Source organism: Petaurus breviceps, unplaced genomic scaffold, assembly GCF_028583685.1.
Source record: "Petaurus breviceps papuanus isolate PSGF00001 unplaced genomic scaffold, PetGlider_PUasm1.0 685, whole genome shotgun sequence".
Classification (NCBI taxonomy): Eukaryota; Metazoa; Chordata; class Mammalia; order Diprotodontia; family Petauridae; genus Petaurus; species Petaurus breviceps.
Window position 1 is genome coordinate 6,594,371 of NW_027186455.1, and position 27,102 is coordinate 6,621,472.

Below are 27,102 nucleotides of genomic sequence, written 5' to 3' on the forward strand. Positions count from 1 at the left end.
ATTGCTACAGAAACGACCAAAAATCTGTCACAGAACTAGTTTAAGAAATTATGGAAGAGAACAGACCCTTTTGGAGCATGATAGTCTTAACCATGTTTTCATGGCTAAAAGCAATTTATCTGCATGAGTAGTGAAGGCCTTACCCTACACATTTTTTTGGATTTTGTTGAAAAGATTGTCTGAATATTTGATTGCTAAGACTAACTTTCTGGCTGAATACAAATGTCTCAACTTTATGCTGTCTGTTATGCATTTCTCCCAGAATTTTCTTCAATGGTGTTCTATTTTTTTGGTAGGGGAAGGGGGCCAAAAATAGAATTCTTATAGTTGAGGAAATGTACATAGTGGAAAGAGTGCTCTAAAGTTCCATCTCTCATTGCAACATCTTTGTGACCGCTCTGAAATGCACTCTCTCCTCCCCTCTGCCATTTAGAAGCCAAATTTTCCTTCAAAGGTTAGCTCAAGTTCTACTTCCAACAGGGGGTATTTTCTGATCCCCTGAAGTTGCCTCCCCAATTATTTTGCATTTATTTTATATATCATTTGTATTTATTTATATGTGCACATATTGATTTCCTAAGTAGAATGTAAGCTCACTGAGGGCAGGAAACTTTTTGCTTTAGTTTTTAATACCGACAGCATATAGCATAGTGTCTCTAACAGTAGTAGATGACACTTTATCAGTGTCAGAAAGAGTGGGGTTCAAATCCTTTCACTGACAGTTAAAATGTTACCCTGATCATGTTATATCTCAGACCACTGCTCAGGATTTAGCAGCTAAGTCCTTGACAGGATTGTGGCTCATTTTGATGGATCAATCTCACCACACTGAAACCATAAGTCCTTTTAATGCTATTTTAGTAACTTTTTGGAAAAGTCTGTTTCTTGTTACTCATGATACCTTTTCTCTGAAAATGTATTGCTTTTCTTTTTTAGTTTTATACTCTTCATGCTGGTTATTTTTAGTTTCAAATGAATGTGGCACTTCTTCACTGCTTTTAAGTGTTTATTTGAATGTCTTCAAAATATTGTTGCTATGAATGGAACCCATGTAGAAGGAAACCTTGACAATTAAAATTTTGTTAGGAATTTTCATTTCTCTTAGGAAAAAGTGGCTGAAAATTTTAAAGGCAGAACATTAATACAAATATCCTTTCTTCATAAATTTAACTTTAAAAAGTCAGACCAACTCTTGAATCTCTGAAGACAAATATATTCAATAGTAAAAAGATATTCTTGGCTGCAAACATGGTTTTAAGTATTCTTATGAAGTGAATTATGACAAATTTTAAACTTAATATCATTCTGACATGCGGTCATAACAGGGCTAGTGTTTTACTCGTAATGAATTATTTCATTTAATCCAATGTATTCATAAGTATTGGCAATATAAATGTTGTAAATTGCATATTTACTTCTCTTTGCAATCAAGCACATTCCTTGATTGTAAATTATTTAGAGATTTTAAAATAATGTAAACTCATTTTTGTTACATGCTAGTTATTTACTATAGGTCCAGCTACGGGTAGAATTAAAAATCTACTACTTTATGCCAACACAAATTGTTCTTCTCACCTCATTCTCTTTGATCTTTCTAAAGCATTTGGCAATTTTGGACATTTTCTGCCCTACCTGTGGAAGCTCTCCTTTCTTGGCTTTTGTAGCACTATAATATGTCGGTTCTCTGTCTATGTCTCCTTTTCTCTATCCATCTCTCTCTCTTTCTCTCTGTTCCCCCTCCTTTCATTCTTCACTAGCTCCCATGTCCCAAATGTAGATATTCCTTCAAGTTCAGTATCTTGTTCTTGCTCTAAGTTTATCAGGGAACTCAACAGTGCCTCAGCAGTGGTTTTGTGACTCCTAGATTTTCTTGAGCTTTGTTTCTTATCCAGTTTCTCATTCTGTCACCACATACCATCATGTAATTTTCACTTAGATATTCTGCCATCTCCTTAAATATTTACAAATCATCTTTCCTTATAAGGTAACATAGTTTTCTACTTTACTGGTCTCTGTTAATAACATCACCATTCTCCTAAATAGCTAGAATTGAAATTTACATAAATTTTATGTTTTATGCCAATATCTAATCATCTGATACTCCTGAAGCATCTTTGACATTTTTCTCTGGGGATCCATTATGGGATAAACAAAATTCTGAATTCATTTATCTTTTCTGATGACACCACTTTTATTATTAGTAACACTCCTGTCAAATTTTATTCTTCTATGTATTTCAGATTCTTCATTTATCTCCATTTCCAATATTAAGATAGTGTCTTTAACCTCATAACTTTCTATCCCTTCAATGTATCCTGTTCACAATTGCATGAAATTTTCTTAAAGTTCTGTTTTAAGCATATCACTTCCCTTCTCAATAACCTAAAATTATTCCCCATTGCTCACTAGATGAAAGCCATACTCCCTAGCATTTGACGAATATCCTTTAGAGGAAAAAACTAGCTCATAATCTTGTATACTCTAGCAGTTCGCAGGACATCCCAGCTCACAATGCGTAGTTTCTGAAAGTCATCACTAGTGTGAAATGCAGGCTTAAACAACCCACTAACACATTACCTTCTCTCTGTGCCTTTGCATGTGCAAAGTAATTCTCTCATTTTTATATCTCATTATCTTCCACCTGCATAGAATCCTCTTTTGTCCTTTGTCCACCAATTCTTCAAGATGTATCAAGAACCTCATTGCTACTTTTTTGATAATTCCAGTCAATAAAAGTCTGTTCCCCTTTTGACTGACAACTTATAGCCTATTGCATATATTGTCTCTCCATAATATTTTGTTTAGCCTTTTATGATATTTTGGCTGATATTATTCACACAGAATTTAATGTATACTTAGGATTGTATGAGGTGTAATCATCAAAAATCAAAAAGTTTACATTCACCTTGAAATCAGGGACTAGTTGCAGCATCTACATCTTGATTTTCACAACATCCCTCAACACAGTTCTTAACAAAGTAGTCCTTCCACAAATAGTTGTTTAATTGGAAAATTTGAGTTTGGATTTTGGATTTACATATTCGCCACACTATTTATAATAAAAAAAATTGTAGGCTTTGTATATTGTTTACTTGAAACAGAAATTTTAGGATGTATTTTTAACCCATAAAATTGATGTTGATATGCTTTTTATAATAGCATTTACTAACCATATTGGCAGATGGGAAAATGAAAGTTTCTTTTTCATACAATGACTATGCCAGCCGAAACTGAATGAGGCTGAAGTTGAGAAGAGGGTTTGCTAATTGGGATCAGAGAAAGCTAATTCCTGAAATATTCTATTCCTTATACATACAACTGATTTTAATAGGACTTTCTAGATTTTCTTTTCTTCCTAAGGATAAGGAAAAAAGAAAATGGAAACCATATCTGAATATGCACATAAATAAAAAGTAGCATAAGTCTAAATCTTTCTTAAGACTCTGTATAAGGAATTCAAGAGCAGAGGAAACATGGGAAATGATCTCCAAAATATATCTTTTTTTCAGCATATCACATCAAAACCAGATCCACAAAACCAAATCTCAGGTAGGTGTGCAGATCAAGAATGATTTTTTGCATATTGGAATGAAGTATTCTTGAGTCTCTGTCTTGGGTTAAGACCCACCATTCACATTACATATGGTCTTACCTTACATTTTGATGCAAACAGTATTCCAATTTCCAAGTCCAACCAGGATGGGGGGGGGGGGGGGGGAAGGTTCAGGCCGATTTTAAAGGACCAATTTTGAGAAATGTATTTAAGTACACCTTTAAAATCATATATATCGTATTTTTGCGAAGATAAAAAGAGAATTTTATCGGATACACTGTTGAAGAGTCTCCGACTTAGAAAAATAAAAATTGGAAATACTGCAGGAGTAAAGGATATGTAATTCGAATAAATCGTTAAAGTCAACTGACCACATGGTGTCGCTGTCTACCAAAAGCTATTTTCTAACAAAGGAGAGAGCCCAAGCTTCCCATTTAAAAAAAAAAAGTCGTCCCCACCCTTCTATATTTTCTTCCCTAACAAAATCCTGAGAGTTCTCATTGCTCTGCTATTGAATTAAAGGACGTTGGGAATAGTCATCCGCTTTATTCCTGGATTTCTTTTTTGAGTAATAGATAAATGATTAAGGCATCTGAAAAGGGTTTGCGATGATAAACTGGAAGACAGGTGTCCTGGGAGCCCAGCATCTACTGTTCTTACTTCTGCTCCACACAGTCTGGGTGGTGGGGAGCGGCCAGGTCCATTACTCGGTGCCGGAGGAATCGAAACACGGTACGTTCGTGGGGAGAATCGCGCAGGACCTGGGTCTGGAGGTCGGGGAGCTGGTGTCTCGGTTGTTCCGGGTGGTGTCCAAGGACTGCAGGGATTACCTGGAGGTCAATGTGCAGAACGGTATTTTGTTTGTGAATTCGCGGATCGACCGGGAGAAGCTATGCGGTCGAAACCCTGTTTGTAGCATCCACCTGGAGGTGATCGTGGACAAGCCATTGCAGGTTTTCCATGTGGAGGTGGAGATCAAGGATATTAATGACAACCCACCGGTGTTCTCCATAACACAAAAATATCTGTTTATTTCTGAATCCAGTCCACTAGACTCTAGATTTCCACTAGAGGGAGCATCCGATGATGATGTGGAAGCAAATGCTTTGTTGACCTATAGGCTCAGCACTAATGAATATTTTTCTTTGGATATAAAGACGAATGATGAATTGAGTAAGTCTCTGTCTCTTGTCCTTAAGAAGTCTTTGGACAGAGAGAAAACTCCGGAACTTCCGTTATTACTAACTGCTACAGATGGGGGAAAGCCTGAGCTCACAGGAACAGTACAACTATTGATAGAGGTGCTCGATGTTAATGATAATGCTCCAAAGTTTGATCGAGAAGTCTACAAGGTCCAATTATTAGAAAATACGGTAAATGGAACGTTAGTGGCTCGACTCAATGCCTCTGATATCGACGAAGGAGTAAATGGCGAAGTTATGTACTCATTCAGTAGTGACACTCTCTCTAGTGTAACTGAGAAATTTAAAATAGACCAGATCACAGGGGAAATCAGAATAAAAGGCCAACTAGATCACGAAAAAATAAAATCATATGAAATTAATGTAATAGCTATCGATAAAGGAACTCCACCATTATCTGGACACTGCAAAGTTTTAATAAAAGTATTAGACGTTAATGATAACGCACCAGAGGTAGTGGTGACCTCATTATCTTTGCCTGTCAGAGAGGACGCCCCTCCAGGCACAGTCATCGCCCTCATCAGTGTGTCTGATCGTGACTCTGGCGCTAACGGGCAGGTAACTTGCTCGCTCTCACCTCCTGGGCCCTTCAGGCTGGTGTCCACTTTCAGGAATTATTACTCGCTGGTCCTAGAGGATCCAGTGGACCGTGAGAGCGTGTCAGCCTATGAATTGGTGGTGACAGCCAGAGATGGCGGGTCGCCGGCTCTGTGGACCACGGCCAGAGTGCCAGTGGACATCGGTGATGTGAACGACAACGCCCCTACTTTCGAGCAGCCTGTTTATACTGTGTTCGTGAAGGAGAACAACCCACCCGGCTGTCACATCTTCACTGTATCGGCATCGGATCCGGATGCACAGGAGAATGCGCTAGTGTCTTACTCTCTAGTGGAACGTCGGGTAGGGGAGCGTCCACTGTCGAGCTATGTGTCCGTGCACTCAGAGAGCGGCAAACTGTACGCTTTGCAGCCCCTAGACCACGAGGAGCTGGAGCTGCTGCAGTTCCAGGTGAACGCCCATGACGCAGGTTTCCCTCTTCTGAGCAGCAACGTGAGCCTGCAGGTGTTTGTGCTGGACGAGAACGACAATTCGCCGTCAGTGCTGTTGCCTCAGATTGGGACCCACTCCAGTAGTGGTCCAGTGACTGAGCTTGATCCACAGACAGTAGTTGCGGGACACGTGGTGGCGAAGATCCGGGCAGTGGATGCAGATTCAGGGTACAACGCATGGCTGTCTTATGAGCTGCTGCCTGAGATGGGAGTTGGGCGCAACCCTTTTCGAGTGGGTTTGTACACGGGAGAGATCAGCATTACGAGAACCTTGGAAGAGTCTGACGGATTGAGGAAGGTGCTCTTGGTGCTGGTGAAGGACCACGGAGAGCCCCCTCTCTCTGCGACTGCCACGGTTACAGTATCTTTAGTGGAGAGCGGACAGATGCTCAGAGGGTCAAATAGTGTGGCCAGAGCTGGAGCCGGCGTTGGGAAGGCTACTCTAGTCGATATGAACATTTATCTGATCATTGCCATTTGCTCGGTGTCAAGCCTACCGGTGCTGAGTCTGCTGCTGTATGTGGCTCTGCGTTGTTCCGCGCCCCATCAGTGCGCATATGGGTCTCTAATGGAAGAACAGTAAAATAATTTCCATACCAGGATGATGCAATTTGTTACATATTTCAGCTCTTACTTCAGTGAATTGAAGGATATTTATTTCTACAATATATGTGCTAAATATTTTTTGAGAGATTTATGACTTACAGTTCATTCTCAATACTGCTGTGACATATGTACCTATAAATCTCTTTGACAAGTAACAGATTATTCCATGTAATCTATCATATATTAACAATTAACAATATAAGTTCCAAATTCCACATCTTCTTCTTGCAATTAAAACATACCTTGTTTATGACTCTTTTTTTAAAGTAATGGGGGTTAAGTAACTTGCTCAAGGTTACACTGCCAGGTGTGCTAAGTGTCTGAGGCCAGATTCGATCCCCAGGTCATCCCGACACAGGCCGGTGCTCTTACCCGCTGTGCTACCTGGCCGCCCTGTTTATTACTCTTATGGAAGGAAAAACCCAAGGTTTATTTTTTTTTTTGTATATCATAGTTTTTTATCATCAACTTTGAGTAACAACATGTGTGCAAATGATTTCCATTTCCTCATTCTTGTTGATCTCCGGGCAATATCTGATAACACTGGTCATTCAACTTTTGAAAAAAAAGTTTACTCATGTATTTAGTGTTTACATAACTATCACTTCTGAATATACTCCTTCCTTTGTAAAAAAAAGGAAATACAATATTAAGCAAAAACACCCCTCAATAATTTGCCTTTTCAAATTTAGGTAGGCTTATTCACTGTTCCAAGAATCTTAGCATCCTTGAAGATTCATATTCATTTCCTCCAGCAGTGAAAAGAAAACACACTTTCTCTTTGCTGGAGTTCTCATTCCTACTCTATTCCAATCCAACCATCACCAATTCTTCAAGATATATCTCTAGTCTTGCTTCTATTGAGTTTTCCCTGGTAATACCAGTAATATTTCTTTCTTCCCCTTTCATGATCATCCATAACACATAGTATATAGTCACATTTTCTTTTCATTTGGTTTTCTTAGTTTAGCATTTTATGCCATACTGGCTTGCATTGATTTCTCATTGTATTCCAAGACTTAACCCAATATGTTGGGATCTTGTGCAGTGCCCATGTATGTTGGTCACTTTCTGTATTTCTAGTTGTTTTTTAAATGAACTGATTTCTCAAGGACTTTTTGAGCAGGATCCAATTTCTAAGAGGTCATCCAAGCTGGAAATGTCTCAAGTATAGGCCAAAGGATGGATATTTTTTTTCAAGAATGGTCTAGCCTATCTAAAACTGAAGAAAATTATGACTAGGGGTTTTGCCATTAAGTTATGATTTGGGGAGGAATCCTTTAAGTTGCTTATGAAACCATCCATTAGGAATGGATGGTCTGTGACCTGTATAGGTGGAGGAAATATCTACACAGATAAAGTCACAGATTCTTGAGGTATTGAAGAATAAATTTTGATTCTTCCCACATGTTCTATATGATAAAAGTTTGTGGGCTTATGCAGAAGTTATTTTTCACTTCAGTCTTGAAATCAGTCTGACAAACAAAAAGGCTGAAATTAAATGACAAAGCATTTGAGGGGATCATGTATCTTTTTCTATGTATTCCTGTGATGATATGGTTGATGTCTTAAAGAAACTTTCCTAGTTTCTAATGGTTCTAACAACTCATAAAAATAGATTCTTATATGTTTCTAAGTCACATACATATATCTATAATTTGGGAGATTCTATGAACCAAATGATTCCTTTAATATTTGAATGCAAATAAGGAGTCATTGGTTTAATATTGCTCTACTGGAATGCCCTTTATCTCTTTTTCTCAGTCTTGTAAGTAGGAAATTCTGCCTATTGCAAAACATTTCAGAAGGGTTATCAGTTTAAACATTTGTTATCCTTAGCCTCTGAGCCATGAATCTGAAATATTATTTATGAGATATTTTATATTAAATGATAGACAATAACAAAAATGCACACCCATACAAATATCTAACAAGCAAATTTCAGATTGATGAAATAAGTTGCTTATTAGTGATAAATGGAGCTTTCTTGAAGAGAAAAATTGAAAAGACAAATGGAGTCAAGTACCTAATTCTTTTGTGGATTTCTTTTTTGCTTTTTGGAGGGCAATTGGGGTTAAGTGACTTGCCCAAGGTCACATGGCTAGTTTTTGTGTTAAGGGTCTGAGGCTGCATTTGAACTCAGATCCTCCTGACTCCAGGGCTGATGCCCTATTCACTGCACCACCTAGCCACCCCACTTTTATGGATTTTTAAAAAAAGTTTTAATTATTTTACTCTGGGTCCTACATTGTATATCATTCCCCTACCTGTCATTCACAGATTGGGCCTCCCTGGGGTTGACAGTTACCTTGGGGTCAAAGGTACCCTGTGGATACAGACTCTTAAAACCATAGATTATGAGCCTTCTCTGGTGCAATTACCTTTAAAAGATAACCAGGAGATACAACTGACTGAAAGCAAGGCATTTACAAAGGTGTTATAGTAGGAACAGAAACAATAAATCACTCCTTTTCCCCAACCTGAGACACACTCCGCCATAAATATAGACAATGTCTGTAGAAATAGTGGTCACAAACTTGGAGTACATTTTTTTTAGTGAGGTACACATATAGGAAACCCATGTATCCAAGGCAATGCCTAATTATTTTTTTGCTGGATCTTAATGTCATTTCTCTTCTAGTAATATGCTCAGCTTCCTCCTACTCTCCCACCCCAAAGGATCTTTACCATGTGTATTATTAAATTTGACTTACTAGGATTGCTGTTCTTGAAAGTTCAACTGACAGTGTTAACTATACCTTGCATCCATGATTGATTCTCTTTTTCCTTGTTGCTGTGAATCCTGTTCTTTGCAGCTGTTTCCTGACTCCCCTATCTACTCCTTTGCTGAATGCAGTTTTTCTTACTGAATGAGTAGCTCTGTTGCAAGATACCATGGCTAACGATAAGGGAGGGAGGGAGCAAAGGATCGAGGGAAGCTAACTAAGAGGGAGAAATCCCCTCCCTCTTACTCTCTGCACTGAATTTTTACTAATGTTGACAAACTTAGATTTTAAAAGCCACTAAGAGCATGGACAACCTTACCCCAGTCACTGACAAACTTCCCCTAAAATTCATTTAGGGAAACTTCTTCCATACATCATAAAAGGACAGGGACCTATCTTTTTACTTCATTTAAATATTAACACCTCATCTTTCTGTTAAGGCTCCCTTAATGAGATTTCATCAGTTTCTATGTAAGGAGGTTTCAAATGGTCAAGTATCAATTCCCTCAGACCCCCCAGACCCAAACATACTTGAAAATGCACCATTCTTAAGTTCTTTGTTTTTATGAACCATTTTTTATTATAAGAAAAAATGAGAAAAACATTTTCCTTTTTCTCTTTTTGTTCAATGGAAACTTATTTTCCTGTCCCTACAACATGGGCATTTTCCAAGAATCTGTATTTGGACCTCCTCTTTTCTTCTTTTTTTTTTTTTTTTGCCCTTTGGAGGGCAATTGGGGTTAAGTAACTTGCCCAGGGCTACGCGGCTAGTATTTTTGTGTGGGTGCTAAGAGTCGCAGGCCAGAACCGAACTCGGGCGCTTTACTCACTGTGCCACCTAGCCGCCCCTGGACCTCCTCTTTTCTCTTTCCACATTCTCACTGGTCATTTTACCACCATGCAGATGATTCTCAAATTTGTTTTTTCAGCCTTGATTTCTCTTCTGTTCTCCAGAATGATCTTTCCTTCTATGATATGACATCTCCACCTTGATAGTTCACCTGAACCTTGAAATTAATGTGCCCCAAACTGAATGTTTTATTTTTGACTCCCATTCCCACTACTTTCTTTCCCTGATTTCAGCTAATTTTTTTTGAAATATCATCATTCACTTAGCCTCAAACACATGGAATTATTTTTTATTCTTCCCTCTAAACTACCTTTCACATCTCATTGGTTACTGAATCCTGTTGATAATTCAATCTCAATATCTTTTATACCAGTCTCTTTCTCTCAATTCCTACTGCCATCAATTATCATGGTATAATGAGAAGAGCTCTAAATTTGAATTCAAATCCTTGATCTTCTACTAATTATCTTTGTGATCATGGAAAGTCACAGCCTCTTTGGCACTCTAGAACCTGTAAAATAAGGGATAAGGCTAAGCTAAATTCTCTCGAATTTAGCCCGAAATCCTATGATCTCAATATTGGTCCTTTCAAGAAAATGTAACACTATCTCAAAGAATCCCTGCCTCAAAAAAAATCTGTTGTCTTTAAAATGAAGAAAATTTTCCTGAGGTTACAATAATTAACACACTGAATATTTACTTATTAAATAAATATATAATTTTTTCAGAATATATTGACATAATAAAGTCTTCAGTGTCTATGAGAAAGCTTTAGTAGAATTACATCAAATGATTTAACATGTCACAGGGAAAGACTGAAAAATTGAAATGGATTTTTTCTTGATATTAATTTAAATGTAGATTTTCCTAAGTAAAATTAGCCGGTTGCATTACTTTTCAATGTTTTTAGTAAGACATTATTTTTTTTAAACTATAGACGATAACAGAAATGAAGACTTAGATTTCACTTACATACTAATCCACAAAGTGTCGCTGTATACCAGGAATCTTTCTAGACACAGGAAAACACCGAGTTTCTTGACTGGGAAGATAAGACACTCCTTTTCTTCGCCACCTTAGAAGAGCTGAAAACCAGGCACTGTCAGATTTAGATTTAAGGTATCGTAAGCAATCGTATGCATTTATGGGAGACAGGCCGTTGGTCCAAGGGCGGAGAAAAGGATTAGAGATGGTTGCTAGGTCTAGAGGCCTCCTGGGTTCCCGGCATCTGCTTTTCTCGCTTCTTCTTCACACAGCCTGGGAGGTGGGGAACGGCCAGGTCCATTACTCCGTGTTGGAGGAAGCAAAACACGGTACGTTCGTGGGGCGAATAGCGCAGGACCTTGGTCTAGAGGTTGGGGAGCTGGTGTCGAGGCTGTTCCGGATGGTGTCAAAAGGTCGCAGGGACTACCTGGAGGTCAATGTGCAGAACGGCATTTTATTTGTGAATTCTCGGATCGATCGGGAGGAGCTGTGCGGCCGAAACCCTGTTTGTAGCATCCACCTGGAGGTAATTGTGGAGAAACCGCTGCAGGTTTTCCATGTGGAGGTGGAGATCAAGGACATTAATGACAGTCCGCCTATGTTCTCCGTAAGACAAAAGAATCTGTTTATTTCTGAATCCAGCCCACTAGAATCTAGGTTTCCACTAGAGGGCGCATTGGATGCGGATATTGGAGAGAATGCTTTGCTGACCTATAGCCTCAATCCTAACGAATATTTCACTTTGGATGTAAAGAAAAAGGATGAGAAAATGAATTCCCTTAAACTTGTTTTGAAGAAAGTTTTAGATAGAGAGGAAACCACTGAACATCATTTATTACTGACTGCCACTGATGGAGGAAAACCTGAGCTCTCTGGTACCATTCAATTGCTTATCACAGTGCTGGATGTGAATGACAATGCCCCGGAGTTTGAGAGGACAGTTTACAAAGTGAGATTATTTGAAAATGTACCGAATGAGACATTAGTGACAAAAATTAATGCCTCAGATTTGGATGAAGGATTAAACGGGGAAATTATGTATTCATTCACTAGTGATGTTTCCTCTAATGTACAGGACAAGTTCCACATAGACCAAGTCAATGGAGAGATCAAGATAAAGGGAAATATAGATTTTGAAGAAACAAAATTATTTGAATTCCAAGTAGAGGCGACTGATAAGGGGACTCCTCGCATGGTTGGCCACTGTACAGTCCTAGTAGAAATCATGGATATCAACGACAATGCCCCTGAAGTGTGGGTGACATCGCTGTCACTTCCTGTCAGAGAGGACGCCCCTCCAGGCACAGTCATCGCCCTCATCAGTGTGTCTGACCGTGACTCTGGTGCTAACGGGCAGGTGACTTGCTCTCTGTCACTTCTCGGGCCTTTCACGCTGGTGTCCACTTTCAGGAATTACTACTCGCTGGTCCTGGAGGGCCAGGTGGACCGGGAAACAGTTCCTGCTTATGAACTGGTGGTGACAGCCAGAGATGGGGGGACACCGGCTCTGTGGGCCAAGGCCAGAGTGTCAGTGGACATCGGTGATGTGAACGACAACACACCTGCTTTCGAGCAACCTGTTTACACTGTGTTCGTGAAGGAGAACAACCCGCCCGGCTGTCACATCTTCACTGTGTCGGCATCGGATCCGGATGCACAGGAGAATGCGCTGGTGTCTTACTCTCTAGTGGAACGTCGGGTAGGGGAGCGTCCACTGTCGAGCTATGTGTCCGTGCACTCGGAGAGCGGCAAACTGTACGCTTTGCAGCCCCTAGACCATGAGGAGCTGGAGCTGCTGCAGTTCCAAGTGAACGCCCGTGACGCAGGCTTCCCTCCTCTGAGCAGCAACGTGAGCCTGCAAGTGTTCCTGCTGGACGAGAATGACAATCCGCCAGTAGTGCTGCCACCTCACGCTGGCGTTAGCCCAGTGACTGAACTGGTGTCGCAGTCGGTGACTGCAGGCCATGTGGTGGCCAAGATTCGGGCTGTGGATGCGGATTCAGGGTACAATGCGTGGCTGTCCTACGAGCTCCTGTCGGAGGTGGGCGTTGGGCGCATCCCTTTTCGCGTGGGTCTGTACACTGGCGAGATAAGCACGACGCGGGTCTTGGAAGAGTTTGATGAACCGAGGCAGACACTGCTGGTGTTGGTGAAGGATCACGGGGATCCCGTGATGTCTGCCACAGCTACTGTGATGGTATCCCTGGTGGCAAGCGGACAAACCCTGAGGACGTCTGGTGTAGCCCATGCCAAAGTCAAGGAGGGGGGTAGGGCGGAGGCACCTCTGGTGGATATTAACGTGTATCTGATCATAGCTATCTGCTCGGTTTCCAGTTTGCTGGTGCTGAGCTTGCTGTTCTATGCTGCAATTAGGTGCTCCACGCCTCTGGAGGGACTCTACAATCCAAGAAAGCCTACTGTAGTGTGTTCCAGTGATATGGGGAGTTTATCTTATTCTCAGCAGCGGCATCCAAAGATTTGCTCTGGAGAGGGAGCCACAAAGAGGGACCTAATGGCCTTCAGCCCCAACTTCCCTCCTTGTTTGGGGGACAGAGGTCAGCAGCTCCAGGCGGACCCAGAACCTGGGAAAGTAAGTCTTGAGATTATTCTGAGATAATCTTTATTAGCAACTTTAAAGAAATTTGAAAAATTCCCATAAATAATTTCTTTCTTTCTTTTTTGCCTTTTTGGGAGGGCAATTGGGGTTAAGTGACTTGCCTAAGGTCACATGGCTAGTTTTTTTGTGTTAAGTGTCTGAGGTCGGATTTGAACTCAGGTCCTCCTGACTCCAGAGCCGGTGCTCTATTCACTGCCACCTAGCCACCCCCCACAAATATTTTCTATTCCCCCTCCTACACACAGAAGTTTCATTCTCCATTTCACAAACATCTAATGTTACATTAAATTTCCCTTTGTGACATGGAGTTTTTGCTAGAGATATAAATGGTATTTGAATGATAATGAGCAATACTCAAGTTCTGCTGTTGGGGATAGTTCCAATCCTTTGAAGTACTGACTTCATTTTTCCATGAAAAAGATGCATTGATGTATGCCAGAAGTAAAAATTCCACTTGGATAAACTGTGTGCTTTTAAAAATTTCTCACCCTCTTCTAGCACTTCCCCTTTCCCCCAACTTGACCCTCGAAAGTTTGCAGGTTTATTCTCTAGTGGATGAACTTCTTCCCAGGGTTCATGCATATACGTTGGGTTAGAAAATCCTCACCAGTGCACCTAATTAAAGTCATCCAGGAAACTCAATAAACTAAAAACAAAGGCATCTACTGAGATGGTATGGTAGCTACCAAACATCTCTCTCCTGTTCTCTTCCCACCCTACTGCCCAATATGAAGCTCACTTTACCACAGATCTCTAGGAAGAGTGGACCCAAATGTACAGTCAGGTTTGAATGTAGGAAACATGTGGCCCATGAACAAGTAATTCATGCCTCCGATGCTTTTTTTTTTTTAAGCAATTGGGGTTAAGTAAGTTGCTCAAGGTTACATGGCCAGTTATTTCTGGGTGCTACCTGGCCTCCCCCTCCGATGCTTTTTTATCTGAATGTCACAATCACTTAAACCCATATCCCTCTTTTTCCTTGATAAACCACATTCTTCACTGATTTTGATTCCACACTCTCCTTCCTATCTTTAGGTAAAAGCTTTGCTTTTCACTTTTTGTTTTAGGAGAGAATTATGTTGATGTATTAAATTTACAGCACTACTCCTTCAAGTGCCTTTCTTATCTAGCCCACAAACTTTAGTCCCAAATTTTATCTTGAGGTATTTATGATTCAAAAACACAAATAGGTGGGTGTGGAATAGGACTTTGTCCCAAGGCTCAGAAAACTGTCCTGGTTATTTTTTTTTCTCCTGGATGGGGCCTGTTGCCCCTTTCATTTTCCTCTTCCTCACCCCCACTCAACTGAATTTGACTCTAGTACCAGTTATTAGTTTCTGCTCCATTTTGACTCCTTATAAGTAAGCCATATTAGCTACTTTTCTGTAGTCATGTTTGCTAATGACTCATTTTCTCTTGTCCTCAGGCCACCCTCATGGTGCTCACTTATTTGCCTGTCAGAATACAAATCTCAAATGACAGAGTAATTATTTCACTCTTTTCAAACTTAAATGTATAAAACATAACTAATGTTACTATATAATCATACATGGAGAAAAAACCGAATAGAATTTAAAAATAAGAGTACAATCCATTATTCTAACATATACACAATTACAGCAATCTGTGTATTCCTTTCAGTGTTACATATTGCAACCAATCCATACCTTATGCTTTGCATTTCTTATCTATGTCCTCCCACAAATCCTCCAAAGAGGTACTCAACATGGGGAAGTCATTTATCTAAGTCTTTGCACATTTTGTGAGTTTGCACATTTTGTGAGTATCGGTATATAGTTTTGGCTATCTACCAGTTATCTCTCAGTCTCAATATATGCATATATTTCTGCCATGATCTGGGGTATTTCACCTCTCTCTCCACCCAACCCCCAAGGCTTTTCAGCTTCCTTTTATGTGTTGTCCTCCCTTATTAGGATGTAAGTTCCTTGAGAGCAGGGACTGTCTTTTTTCTTGTATTTGTATTTCGAGTGCTTAGCACAATGCTTGGCACATAGTACTTGTTGACTTGAATAGCTTTTCCACTAATATATTTTCTGGAGGACACGTGTATCAACACCTAATTTGCATGACAGCCATATGAAACCTGTTGATGTCCATGGTGCTCCTTGCTATTGCTCTTTGGGAAACTGGCAATTTTTATTTTTTCAGTGATTGTAGGGTTTGCTGATTTACAGTATCACTTGTCAAATGTTGTTAAAAGACTAGATTTTTGTGTTGCGGAGCAGCTTGAAATCATGCAATTTCACAAATACAATTCATCTTATCTCTCTATTCTCTTATTTCTATTTAATCCTGGTCTTAGCTCATAATCTTGGTTCATAATTCACAAAACTGATTAATACAGGAGGCTGTTAGTTAAACTGCCTGTCCAGGGTTGGTTTGGCTCTTTCATTTTTCCTTTGTAGATTTCTGGGACCGTCTTTTTTGGGTGGCTGTAGATAGTGTTGAGGGCCTGTTTTCTTCTTGGGGCTTGATGCAACAAGTAGAATGTCTTCAGAAAATAGTTGCATCTGGAGGACTTTGCCCTTTGGGGAATCCCTTTAACAAATACTATTCAGAAAAATCTTGCTGTTTTGAAAAAAATGTTTTCATTGTTGAAAATATTGGATGGTAAAATCATTCTATATTTTCCTTTTCTTGGAGTATGACTTCTGCTCTTACCTGAGCCTCACCAAGAATCCCTTCTACATTATCACCAAAAAATGTGGCCACCCACCCTTCACTTTCATATTTTGAGTGAATTGCAACCTATTACCTCCTCAGACAATATATTCTATTTTTTGTATAACTGACATTTTAAGGAAGGCTTTCCTTATGAAAAGTATAAATATTCCTCTCAGCAATTTCCAAATTTTCCTCCTATTTCTGGGACTGCCTGTGAGGCCATGTAATGGGAAAATAAATTTTTAAGCTCTTCCCTGCCCCTAGGCTAAAGTGCACCTGGAGCCTGGGGTGGGAGGCTTGTTTTTCAGTAGATACTTCTTGATTGGCCAGTGAGTCAAGAAGGTTGTTACATTCTCTGAGCCAGGAGAAGGCTATATAAGCCCTGATGTGTAGCTTTGTTTTGGGGGCTCACTTTGGGAAGTGTTCTGTGATTTGATATGGATTCTGGGAAGCCGTTGTCCGGAGCTCCCCCCTCCCCCCGGCTTTGAAAAACCCAGATGTTGATTGGGTATGGATGTAATGGCTGGACAGTTTGAAATCTGTCTACTTGATCTGTTTCTGTCTTGATAATTCTGCCTGTATACTTTGAAGTTCGGGGTGCTGACCTTTTCCCCCTGAACAAGGTAAACGATGTATGTCTGACTGATTAAAGTAAGCTTGTTAACCCATTTTGAGTTGCTTTCCTTTATCAAAGCAGATCCAAGAATCTGTGGTGGCAGCAAACCCTGAGGACGCTTGGGGTGCTTGCTGCTACAGGCCAAGAAACCTGATCCCTTTTCACCATGATGCTCCTTCAGATATTCAAAGATAGCTTTCATGTTTTTTTCCCTTAAGTTTTTGCTTCTCTTCTTTCTCAGTTCATTAAAACAATCCTTAAATTGCAGAGTCTCTAGTCCATGATCAATGGTGGTTACCTTCCTCTGGATGCTCTCTGGTTTATTAATATGATTCCTAAATATGACCTTGGAAGCTGAACACTATATTACAGATGTTCTCTAATGAAATGGGAGAGTATAGACCTTTATTTCAGTGTCATTGGCACTAATTTTTGGAATTCAGCCTATGATTTATTTAGCTTTATTCACTCTCATATTGCATTGTTGACTCATCTCTTCAAAGTTGAACAGAATTGCCAGATCTCATTCATGAAAACTGTTGCTGATGTCTTTTTTTTATCTTTGTAAAGCTCATTTTAAAATACAAATGTAGGGCTGTTCAATAATCTCTATTAAATGCCATCTAATTAATTAAGTCTATTTTCCAATCCTGTAGACATCTGCTAGGAGCTATACATCTTCATAAAATGCATTAGCTATTCGTTTCAGATTTGTCTTCTGAAAATCTGATAAGCATGCCATCCTAGTCATTGATGAAAATGTTAAACAGAACCAAGAATAGATTCCTGAAGCACCCCACCGGAGACATAAGTCCAAATTAAAACCAAACCACTAATGACTATTGTTGATGTCTAGTCATGGATCCAATTCTGAATTTACCCAACTGTACTATAGACTTGCCCACATTACTTCATCTTGTTAACTGGGATAGCATGAGAAATTGTGTTTAATTCTTTCCAATAATTTAGTCAAGCTATGTTTATCCAATTATTCTATCTTAAAGTATAATAACCCTGTCAAAAATGGATATTAATTAGTCTGTAAATCATGATGGCTCTAAGTAATTGACACTTCAATTTCTAGATACAGACTAATCATTTCCTTAATAATATTTTCAAAATTCTTACCAGGCATTGCAGTCATATTCACTAGCTTATGTTTTGAAGATTTCATTCTAATGCCATGTAAAAAAAATCAGGGCAACACTCTCCAGTTCTGTGACATCTCTCTCATTCTTTATGATCTTTCAAAGATCACTGCAATAGCTCTATATTCAACATTTTCAATTCTTTCAATAGCATGAGGCTCAGTTCACAAGGGTCAGGTGACTTGGACTTATCATTTGCATTTAGATGGTTTCTTATTATTTCCTTATTTATCTTCAATTTTCACTCCCTATTAACCATTTTCATGCTGTCTTATCCAGTCCAAAACTGGTTCTTGTTGGTACAGAAAACTGAAGGAAAGTAAGGATTGATTAATTCTGCTTTTTCTGAAATTGTGTGTTATCACTGTCAATATGCTGTGAAAAAGACTGTAATCCCTTCTTTGATCCTTCTTTTCCATCCACAATAGAGTAAAAGGTTTTTAGGTTGTCTTTCATATTGTCAAAACTGCAGAGGGAAGACATTCAACAGTCACTTGAAAATGTAGGACTGGAACTCAGGAGAGTCATTATAGTTGGATTGTAGATTTGGGAGTCAAATGTGTTCAGATAATTGAATCCATAGGAATATTATCAAAAGAAAAATGATAGAGAGGCAAGTCAATAGGGTCCAGTGATTCATCCAGTAATCATCAACTTAAGATATTTCCTACAACACTGCTTCTTTCCTCCCTTATTTTCCCCTAGTGTTCTGAGACATTTTCATTTCCTGTATTTACACTTTAAATGACTAAATTCATTATTCTTACTGATTGAAACTCATTTATTATCAATATCTTTAAAACCCTATAGAGAAAGGTGAAAAGATGTTTTCTTTCTGTCCTCACATTGCTTAGACACTTTAAATTGTTCCTACTTCCCTACTATATTGTACCGTGTACCATATATGTTGGAGATATCTTATTGTTTAAGCTCTTTGAGTGCACTGACTACACCTGTTAGGGTATTATATGAGTCTAGCACAGTCCATTGGACATAACCACTTAAATATTTATGGATTTGAATTTTTCCTAGTGAACAAGGACTCTATTACTTCTACATCAAGTAGTAGAAAACATAGAAAAGGATATTTCTTTCTGAAATCGTAAGAATAATGATTTTATGCTTCAATAGAATCTCAAATATGGGGAAATAGATTATAGATACTATTGTGTACTGCAAATACCATTACTGAATTGAGTCTGTGTACCATTTCGTATCGGCCACATGATGTCGCTGCCTACCACGAAATGATCTCCCCATAAAACGCCAAACCTCACATTAAATATTAGATCTATTCAGTCGACGATACTGAATGATGGCGGATGCAGTAGAATGAGTTTGAAAGAATCAGAGAACAACATTTACCTTTACTCTCTAAAGATGATTCATTGATTAGAGCAATTCCAAGGAGGATTTGAGATGGTTTTTTTAGGGGCAGGCAGCCTGGGAAGCCGGCATCTATTGTTTTCATTTATGCTTTATACAGCCTTCGGGGTGGGGAGCGGCCAGGTTCATTACTCGGTGCAGGAAGAAGCGAAACACGGTACGTTCGTGGGGCGAATCGCGCAGGACCTGGGTCTGGAGGTCGGGGAGCTGGTGTCGAGGCTGTTCCGGGTGGTGTCCAAGGGACGCAGGGACTACCTGGAGGTCAATGGGCAGAACGGCATTTTGTTTGTGAATTCACGGATCGACCGAGAGGAGCTGTGCGGCCGCAGCCCCGTTTGTAGCATCCACCTGGAGGTGATCGTGGACAAACCGCTACAGGTTTTCCATGTGGAGGTGGAGATCAAGGATATTAATGACAACCCGCCCTTGTTCCCAGTGAGGGAACAAAAGCTGTTCATTCCCGAATTCAGGTTACCGGACTCTAGGTTTCCTCTAGAGGGAGCCTCTGACGCAGATATTGGGAGTAACGCCTTGCTTACATATTCACTCAGCATCAATGATGACTTCATTCTAGATGTAAAATCAAAGAACGATCAAGACAAATTGGTTGAGCTAGTGCTGAAGAAAACTCTAGACAGGGAGGAAGTGCCTGAACATCATTTAATACTGACAGCCACAGACGGGGGCAAACCTGAGCTCACGGGCACACTGCAGCTGCTCATCACAGTCCTGGATGTGAATGATAACGCCCCCACTTTTGAACGATCCGAATACGAAGTGAAGATACGAGAAAATGCAGCCAGTGGGACCTTAGTGATCAGGCTGAATGCCTCCGATGCGGACGAGGGCACCAATAGGGAGATTTCATACTCTTTCAACAGTCTCTCTCCATCTGTGATTAAAGATAAGTTTCATATAAATCCAGATACCGGAGAAATTACAATTCTAAGAAATTTGGACTTCGAACAAGTAAATTCATATAAATTTCGAGTTGACGCAACAGATAGAGGGAACCTGCCCATGGTTGGACATTGTACTATCCGAGTGGACGTCCTGGATACCAATGATAATGCCCCGGAGTTGGCGGTGACATCACTGTCAATTCCTGTTAGAGAGGATGCTCCTCCAGGAACGGTCATCGCCCTCATTAGTGTGTCCGACCGTGACTCTGGAGCCAACGGGCAGGTGACTTGCTCGCTGTCCCCCCCGGGGCCCTTCACTCTGGTGTCCACTTTCAGGAATTACTACTCGCTGGTGCTGGACAGTTCTGTTGACCGCGAGAGCGTGCCAGCTTATGAGTTGGTGGTGACAGCGAGGGATGGCGGTTCTCCAGCGCTTTGGGCCACTGCCAGCGTGACTGTGGGTATCGCTGACGTTAACGACAATACGCCTGCCTTCGAGCAGCCTTTGTACACCTTGTTCGTGAAAGAGAACAATCCTCCAGGCAGTCACATCTTCACGGTGTCTGCATCGGACCCTGATGCTCAGGAGAACGCGCTCGTGTCTTATTCCCTAGTGGAGCAGCGGGTAGGGGAACGTCCTCTGTCGAGCTATGTTTCTGTACACTCGGAGAGCGGGAAAGTGTACGCCTTGCAGTCCCTGGACCACGAGGAGCTGGAGCTGCTGCAGTTCCAGGTGAGCGCCCGGGATGCAGGCTTCCCTCCACTGAGCAGCAACGTGAGCCTGCAGGTGTTCGTGCTGGACGAGAACGACAACGCGCCTTTTGTGCTGCCGCCTCACGCTGGCGTTAGTCCAGTGACCGAAGTGGTGTCACAGTCCGTTGCTGCGGGCCACGTGGTGGCGAAGATCCGGGCTGTGGATGCGGATTCAGGGTACAATGCGTGGCTGTCGTATGAGCTGCTACCGGAGGTGGGTACTGGACGAAGCCCTTTCCGAGTAGGTTTGTATACGGGGGAAATCAGCACTACTCGGGCCCTGGATGATTCGGACGGACCGAGGCAGACACTCCTTGTGTTGGTGAAAGATCATGGAGAACCCACATTGAAGGCCACTGCAACCGTGACTGTATCTCTTGTAGAGATAGGGAGGGAGTTTAAAGGTTCTTCTTTGGTTTCCGGGGACTTAGCAAAGACTGGCGTAGGGCAGAAGGCCCTGGTGGATGTGAATATCTATCTGATCATTGCCATCTGCTCGGTGTCCAGCCTGTTGGTGTTGAGTCTGCTGCTATATGTGGCACTTCGGTGCTCCTCGCCCCCACAGGGCTTTTATGGGCCCGGGAAATCCACTCCAGTGTGTTCAAACACTGTAGGGAGTTGGTCTTATTCCCATCAGCAAAGACAGATTTGCTCGGGGGAGGGCGCTACCAAGAACGACCTCATGTCCTTCAGTCCGAATCTTCCACAGTGTCCAGGTTCTCATGACAGAGAACAGGCAGAGCACATGCAGAACTTGGGGAAAGTAAGTGTCAATTTCTCCCTTGGAGAACATCTTTTATGCTGATTTAGATATTTTAAAAATTATCTCATATACCTGAATTTCATTTAAAAAGTAAATATCTCATATTGCTTTAACATCAAATTTTGCTAACATTAAATATCGTTTTCAGTATTGGAATATTTCAAAATTAATTATACATATGTGTGTGAAGTATAATAGCTTTGGATGGAACAAAGATTAATAGAGAATTTTGTCACTGGAGATTTTTAATCAATATATCTTTTTGGAAGTTTCTTGACTAATCCCTTAGGCATAGATCAAGTGATGGGATTTTTCACAACATTCCCTGCATCTTTAGTGGCTCTATTTTTCCCCTATAGAGTTCCAACTTAATTAACTATCATTCAAGATCTTCCGGAAGTAAGTAGTTATTCTAATAGTTAATTCTTATGTCATGGGGGCGGCCAGGTGTCGCAGTGAGTAAGATTCGCCGGCCCCAGTGTTGGGAGACCTGGGATCGGTGCCGGCCTCACATATTCGGCACCCACATAAAAATATAACTGGCCGTGTAACCTTGAGCAAGTTACTTAACCCAGATTGCTTTAAAAAAAAAAGAAAAAATACTTATGTCATGTTACTTCTCTCTACACACTGTTCTTTAGCAAGACAGAATACTTTGTCCTCCAAATATTCCTTCAGATTTTTTTCCCCAGTCTTTTGTGTTTGGTTTCTTATTGAGTTACCTCTGGAATATCTTCCCTTTCCCTATTTGGCTGTTGAATTTCTGCCCAATCGAAACCCACTTCTTCTTTTCTTTCTTTCCTTTTCTTTATAAAAATAGTATTTATTTAACATTTTTATAATATAATTTTGAGTTTCAAATTCTATCCTTCTCTCTGGCCCTGCTCACATCCACTGAGAAGAGAAGCAGTGTGATGTAAATTAAACATGTGATATCATGCAAAAGGCATTTCCATATTAGCAGTGTTTCCAAAAAAGGGAAAAAATAAAGAAAGTGAAAAAAATCATACTTCAGTTTGTCTTCAGAGTTCACCAGTTCTCTCTCTGGAGGTGGATAGTATTTTTCATTATTAGTCCTTTAGAATTGTGTTGAATCATTGTACAGATCAGGGTTGCTAAGGCTTTCACAGTTGCTCCATTATGATATTGCTATTACTGTGTGCAATTATCTCTTGGCTTTGCTAACTTTGCTCTTTGTCAATTCATATACACGTTCCTGGGTTTTTTCTGAAAATGTCCTCTTCATAATTTCTTATAGCACAATAGTATTCTATTACAATCATGTACCACAACTTGTTCAACCATACCCCAATGAATACTCCTTCAATTTCCAATTCTTTGCCACTGAAGAAAGAGCTGCTATAAATGTTTTTGTACATGTAGGTCTTTCCCCTTTTTATGTAATCTCTTTATGATATAGACCTAATAGTGGTATTGCTGGATCAAAAGTGTGCAAAGTTTATACCTCTTTGGTTATAGTTTCAGAGATTTCCCCAGAATGATTGGACCAATTCACAACTCCACCAGTAGTGTGTTAGTGTATCTATTTTTCCATATCCCCTCCAGAATGTCATTTTCCTTTTCGGGCATATTAGCCAATCTGATGTGTGTGAGGTGCTACCTTAGCATTGATTTAATTTTCATTTCTCTAATAAATAATTATTTAGAGCATTTTGTCATGTCACTCTTGAAAGTTTTGATTTCTTCTGATGAAAACTACCGGTTCATATCCTTTGACAATTTATCATTTGGAAAGTGACTCACTTTCATAAATCATATATTTGAGAAATGAGGCCTTTATCAGAGAAACTTGTTGTTTCCTTCTTTTCTTCTAATTTTGGTTGCATTGGTTTTGTTTGTGTAAAAATTGTTTACTTTCATATAATCATAATTATCAACTAAATTTCCCATGATCCTCTCTCTTTTGTTTAGTCAAAAAATGTCCCTTTGTCCATAGATCTGACAGATAAAAATTGTCTATACTCCCCTTGTTTGCTTTTGATACCCTCCTTTATGTCTAAATAGAGACTCATTTTGCTATATGGTTTGAGACATTGGTTTATGCCTAGTTTCTACTCAACTGATTTCCAGTTTTCCCAGAAAATTTTCTCAAGTGTCCCCAAAGTTTATGAAACACTGGATTACTATGGCAGTTTACTACTGTATATTGTGTACCTAATCTATTTCCCTGATATACCACTCTTTATCTTAGTACCACACTGTTTTGAGGATTACCACTTTGTGATATAATTTGAAATTCAATGCTGCTAAATGGCTTTCCTTCACTTCCCTCTCCCTTCAATGATTCCCTTGATATTCTTGACCAAAACTCACCTCTTTCAAGGAGCCTTCATTTTTTTAATGTAAGTCCCCATCGTTCCTCCTGACCTCCAATAACAATTTGTTTTGCTGTCTCCAAAACATGCTCTAAAATGTATCTTCCTGGTCTGTGTATTATAGTGACCACCTTTAGGTGCACCATGTGCACAGCGATAATGTTTGGTCTAAGCTTTACATCTCTCCATTATTGCAAACAGCGCACTTTAGATGGCAGGGGTTTAAAAAAAAGTTGATAAAAGTAGATGTACAGTGATTGGCCTCTTCTATGAATATATTAAAGACAAAAGTCAATATTTTATCTGGATAAACTACTGTTTGCAGATTCTATTTCTTGGCTGTCACCTACCCTTGAGCATTATTGCAATCATGTTCTTTCATCTCTTCTGACGTTTAGATTTTTCAGTATCAAAGTTCCAAAACTATAGTATCCTGTGTGCCTGTCTTTTTCAGACCTGAAACTTCAGATTTGACTTTTATAAGTCTCCTAGTAGTTCTTTAAAAATTGATTCCAGTGATATATTTCTTCTCATTCACTTTGTGCTCTTAGTTTTAAACATAGTGATATAATTATTTTTGTCATTTGTAAGTTTTATCATCTAAGGACAAAAGAATATATTTTTATCACTTAGATTTTTGAAGAGTAATTTTATTGATCAGAATAGGCAAATTTCATATAAAGACTTTTAGTAATATTATTTTTGGAAAAACTAAAAAATCTTATTTCTTTTTAGAGAATTCTTTTGTTTAAATAGTTACATTTAAATAGATACCTAATCTTTCTCTCTTTCTCTTTTCTTTAGAATTAATTCAGATATTTTCTCTGAGTGGTCAAGGGATATTGGCCATTTTGCCAGATCAGGCACATTTCTTTTTGTGCTGAGAATAGACTAGACTGTTAACAAGCATCTAATGATTAGTCAGGATTATTATTTCCCTTTCTCAGGTGTTGTATGTCTCTCAACTTTCCCCAGGTATGTCTAATTACTTAAGGTTCCTTATTGGGATGAAAGAATTATCGATTCTTAATAATACTGACAATAGGGATTATCATCATCAATTGTCAATAAGTTTGGCAACTCTGTTAACTTTATGAAAATACTAAATTTGAATCTATGTAACTCAGAATCTGCAATATGCTTCTGTTCTCATGTCATTATGCCAGAGATATTATTCATTAAGATTGGTTGTCATAGAAGCAGGAGTCACTAAATCTAACTCCTCTATAATTATGTTTTTCTTCATTCTTTAGAAGCAATAAGGGGGGGTTTGAAAAAAGGGAGAAAACTTTTAAAATTTCATAGAGGATGACATGAAACAAGTACCCTGGTGCAGGCCCTCATCACCTCATGCCTGGACAATTGCAATTATCTACTTGAAAGGCCTTCCTGCCACAAGATTTTCTACTCATGCTCCTCTCAGCTGGCAAAGTGTTTTTCCTTAAGTGTAGATCTGACCATGCCACCCCAAAGGCAAACTCCAGTGGTTCACTCTGACCTCCAGAAGGGAGTATAAAATCCTCTGTTTAGCATACAAAGCCCTTGATAAGCTGCCCCTCTATTTTTCTAGTCATCTTATCCCTTACATAACCCTTCAACCTTCCTCCTCCCTAAATACTCTGTAATCCAGTGACTGATCTTGGCCTCCTTTCTGTTCCTCAAAAAAGGCACTATTTCTTGGCTCTAAGCATTTTGTCTGGTTCTACTACAAGTGTGAAATGTTCTCTCTACTCATTTCCACCTGTTGGATACTCTAACTTTCTGCAAGTTCTACTTAAAAATCCCAATTTCTACAAGAAACCTTTCCAAATTGTCCTTAATTCTAGCGACTTTCTTTTGTTGATTATTTGCAATTTATCTTGAATATAAACTGTTCACAAATAGTTGTTGGCATGTTGTTTTCTCTAATAGGCTGTGTGCTCCTTGAGGGCGGGGACTGTATTTTCTCTTTCTTTGTATCTTGGAATAGTGCCTGGCACACACTTAATATTTATTGGCTGATTTAAAAAATGCATCATAAATATTTTAAAATGCAAGATTATATTATTCCCATTAATAGTACCTTAAGGTTTATAAGTGACTTCCTTGCCCAACTAGCAAATGTCCCCAATTAACAAGAGAAGAAAGAGTCTCATAGAGGGTAAGGGATTTGCCTAAAGCCACAGTAAGAAAGCAACCTTCAGAAATCAGATCTAAGCCTTCTGACTCTTCTGACTACTATCCAGTATTCTTCCCATGGATAGCAGAGTTCATGTTTAGGGTTCTCAAATTTGCAAATTTTCCACCTCTACAACAGGAAGTATTAAGATAATTTTCTTTCTTTATTACATTAATTTCTTTCTGAATATTTAAAACCAGTTACAAGACATAAAAAAAAAACAAATCATCATTTCTTTCATAGTTAAGCAGCAGAAGCAGTCACAATACAAGTAACCTTCTTTGTTTGAAGGTGGAAAATGCAGTTCTGTGCTGCAAGAGTTAGCAAAATTAAAGAAAAAGAAAAAAAGGTTTATAAAACAAAATAAGATGCTGGTCAATATATGATCTGCTTTTTTTTACGCCATAAAAAAATATGTGACTTACTTTTGGTGCCACATGATGTCGCTGTTGACCACGGAATATCGCTAAACATCTTTTGGGTCTTGGAAAGAGGCTCCCTTTTTTTGTCGTTATGATGCAAAGCAATGGCGGATGCTGCAGAATAAGACTGGAGGAAACCGACACCCATCTCTACCTTTATTCCAATATCTGAGCTACCCTTCGGAATAAAGCAAAGAGTGTTTGCGATGGTGTTTCCCTGGGGAGGCGTCTTGGGAGCCCAGCAGGTGCTGCTCTTAATTCTACTCCACACAGCCTGGGAGGTGGGGAGCGGCCAGGTCCATTACTCGGTGCAGGAAGAAGCGAAACACGGTACGTTCGTGGGGCG

At 39.7% G+C, this 27,102-nt stretch overlaps 2 protein-coding genes and 1 pseudogene across 2 annotated transcripts; all 3 read left to right on the plus strand.

Annotated features, from left to right (window-relative positions):
* Positions 1-4,161: 4,161 nt before the first annotated feature.
* Positions 4,162-6,387, plus strand: LOC138174080 (protocadherin alpha-1 pseudogene; annotated as a pseudogene).
* Positions 6,388-11,175: 4,788 nt separating this feature from the next.
* On the plus strand, positions 11,176-13,587 carry LOC138174081 (protocadherin alpha-3-like). Its single transcript, XM_069104226.1, has one exon. It carries the CDS (start codon positions 11,176-11,178, stop codon positions 13,585-13,587), a length of 2,412 nt encoding a protein of 803 aa, XP_068960327.1.
* A 5,868-nt stretch (positions 13,588-19,455) lies between these two features.
* On the plus strand, positions 19,456-21,882 carry LOC138174082 (protocadherin alpha-8-like). Its single transcript, XM_069104227.1, has one exon. It carries the CDS (start codon positions 19,456-19,458, stop codon positions 21,880-21,882), a length of 2,427 nt encoding a protein of 808 aa, XP_068960328.1.
* Positions 21,883-27,102: the final 5,220 nt, after the last annotated feature.

Excerpts from the sequence above, each read along its gene's own strand:
- LOC138174081 (XM_069104226.1), top strand. The coding sequence starts at position 11,176 with ATGGTTGCTAGGTCTAGAGGCCTCCTGGGTTCCCGGCATCTGCTTTTC.
- LOC138174082 (XM_069104227.1), top strand. The coding sequence starts at position 19,456 with ATGGTTTTTTTAGGGGCAGGCAGCCTGGGAAGCCGGCATCTATTGTTT.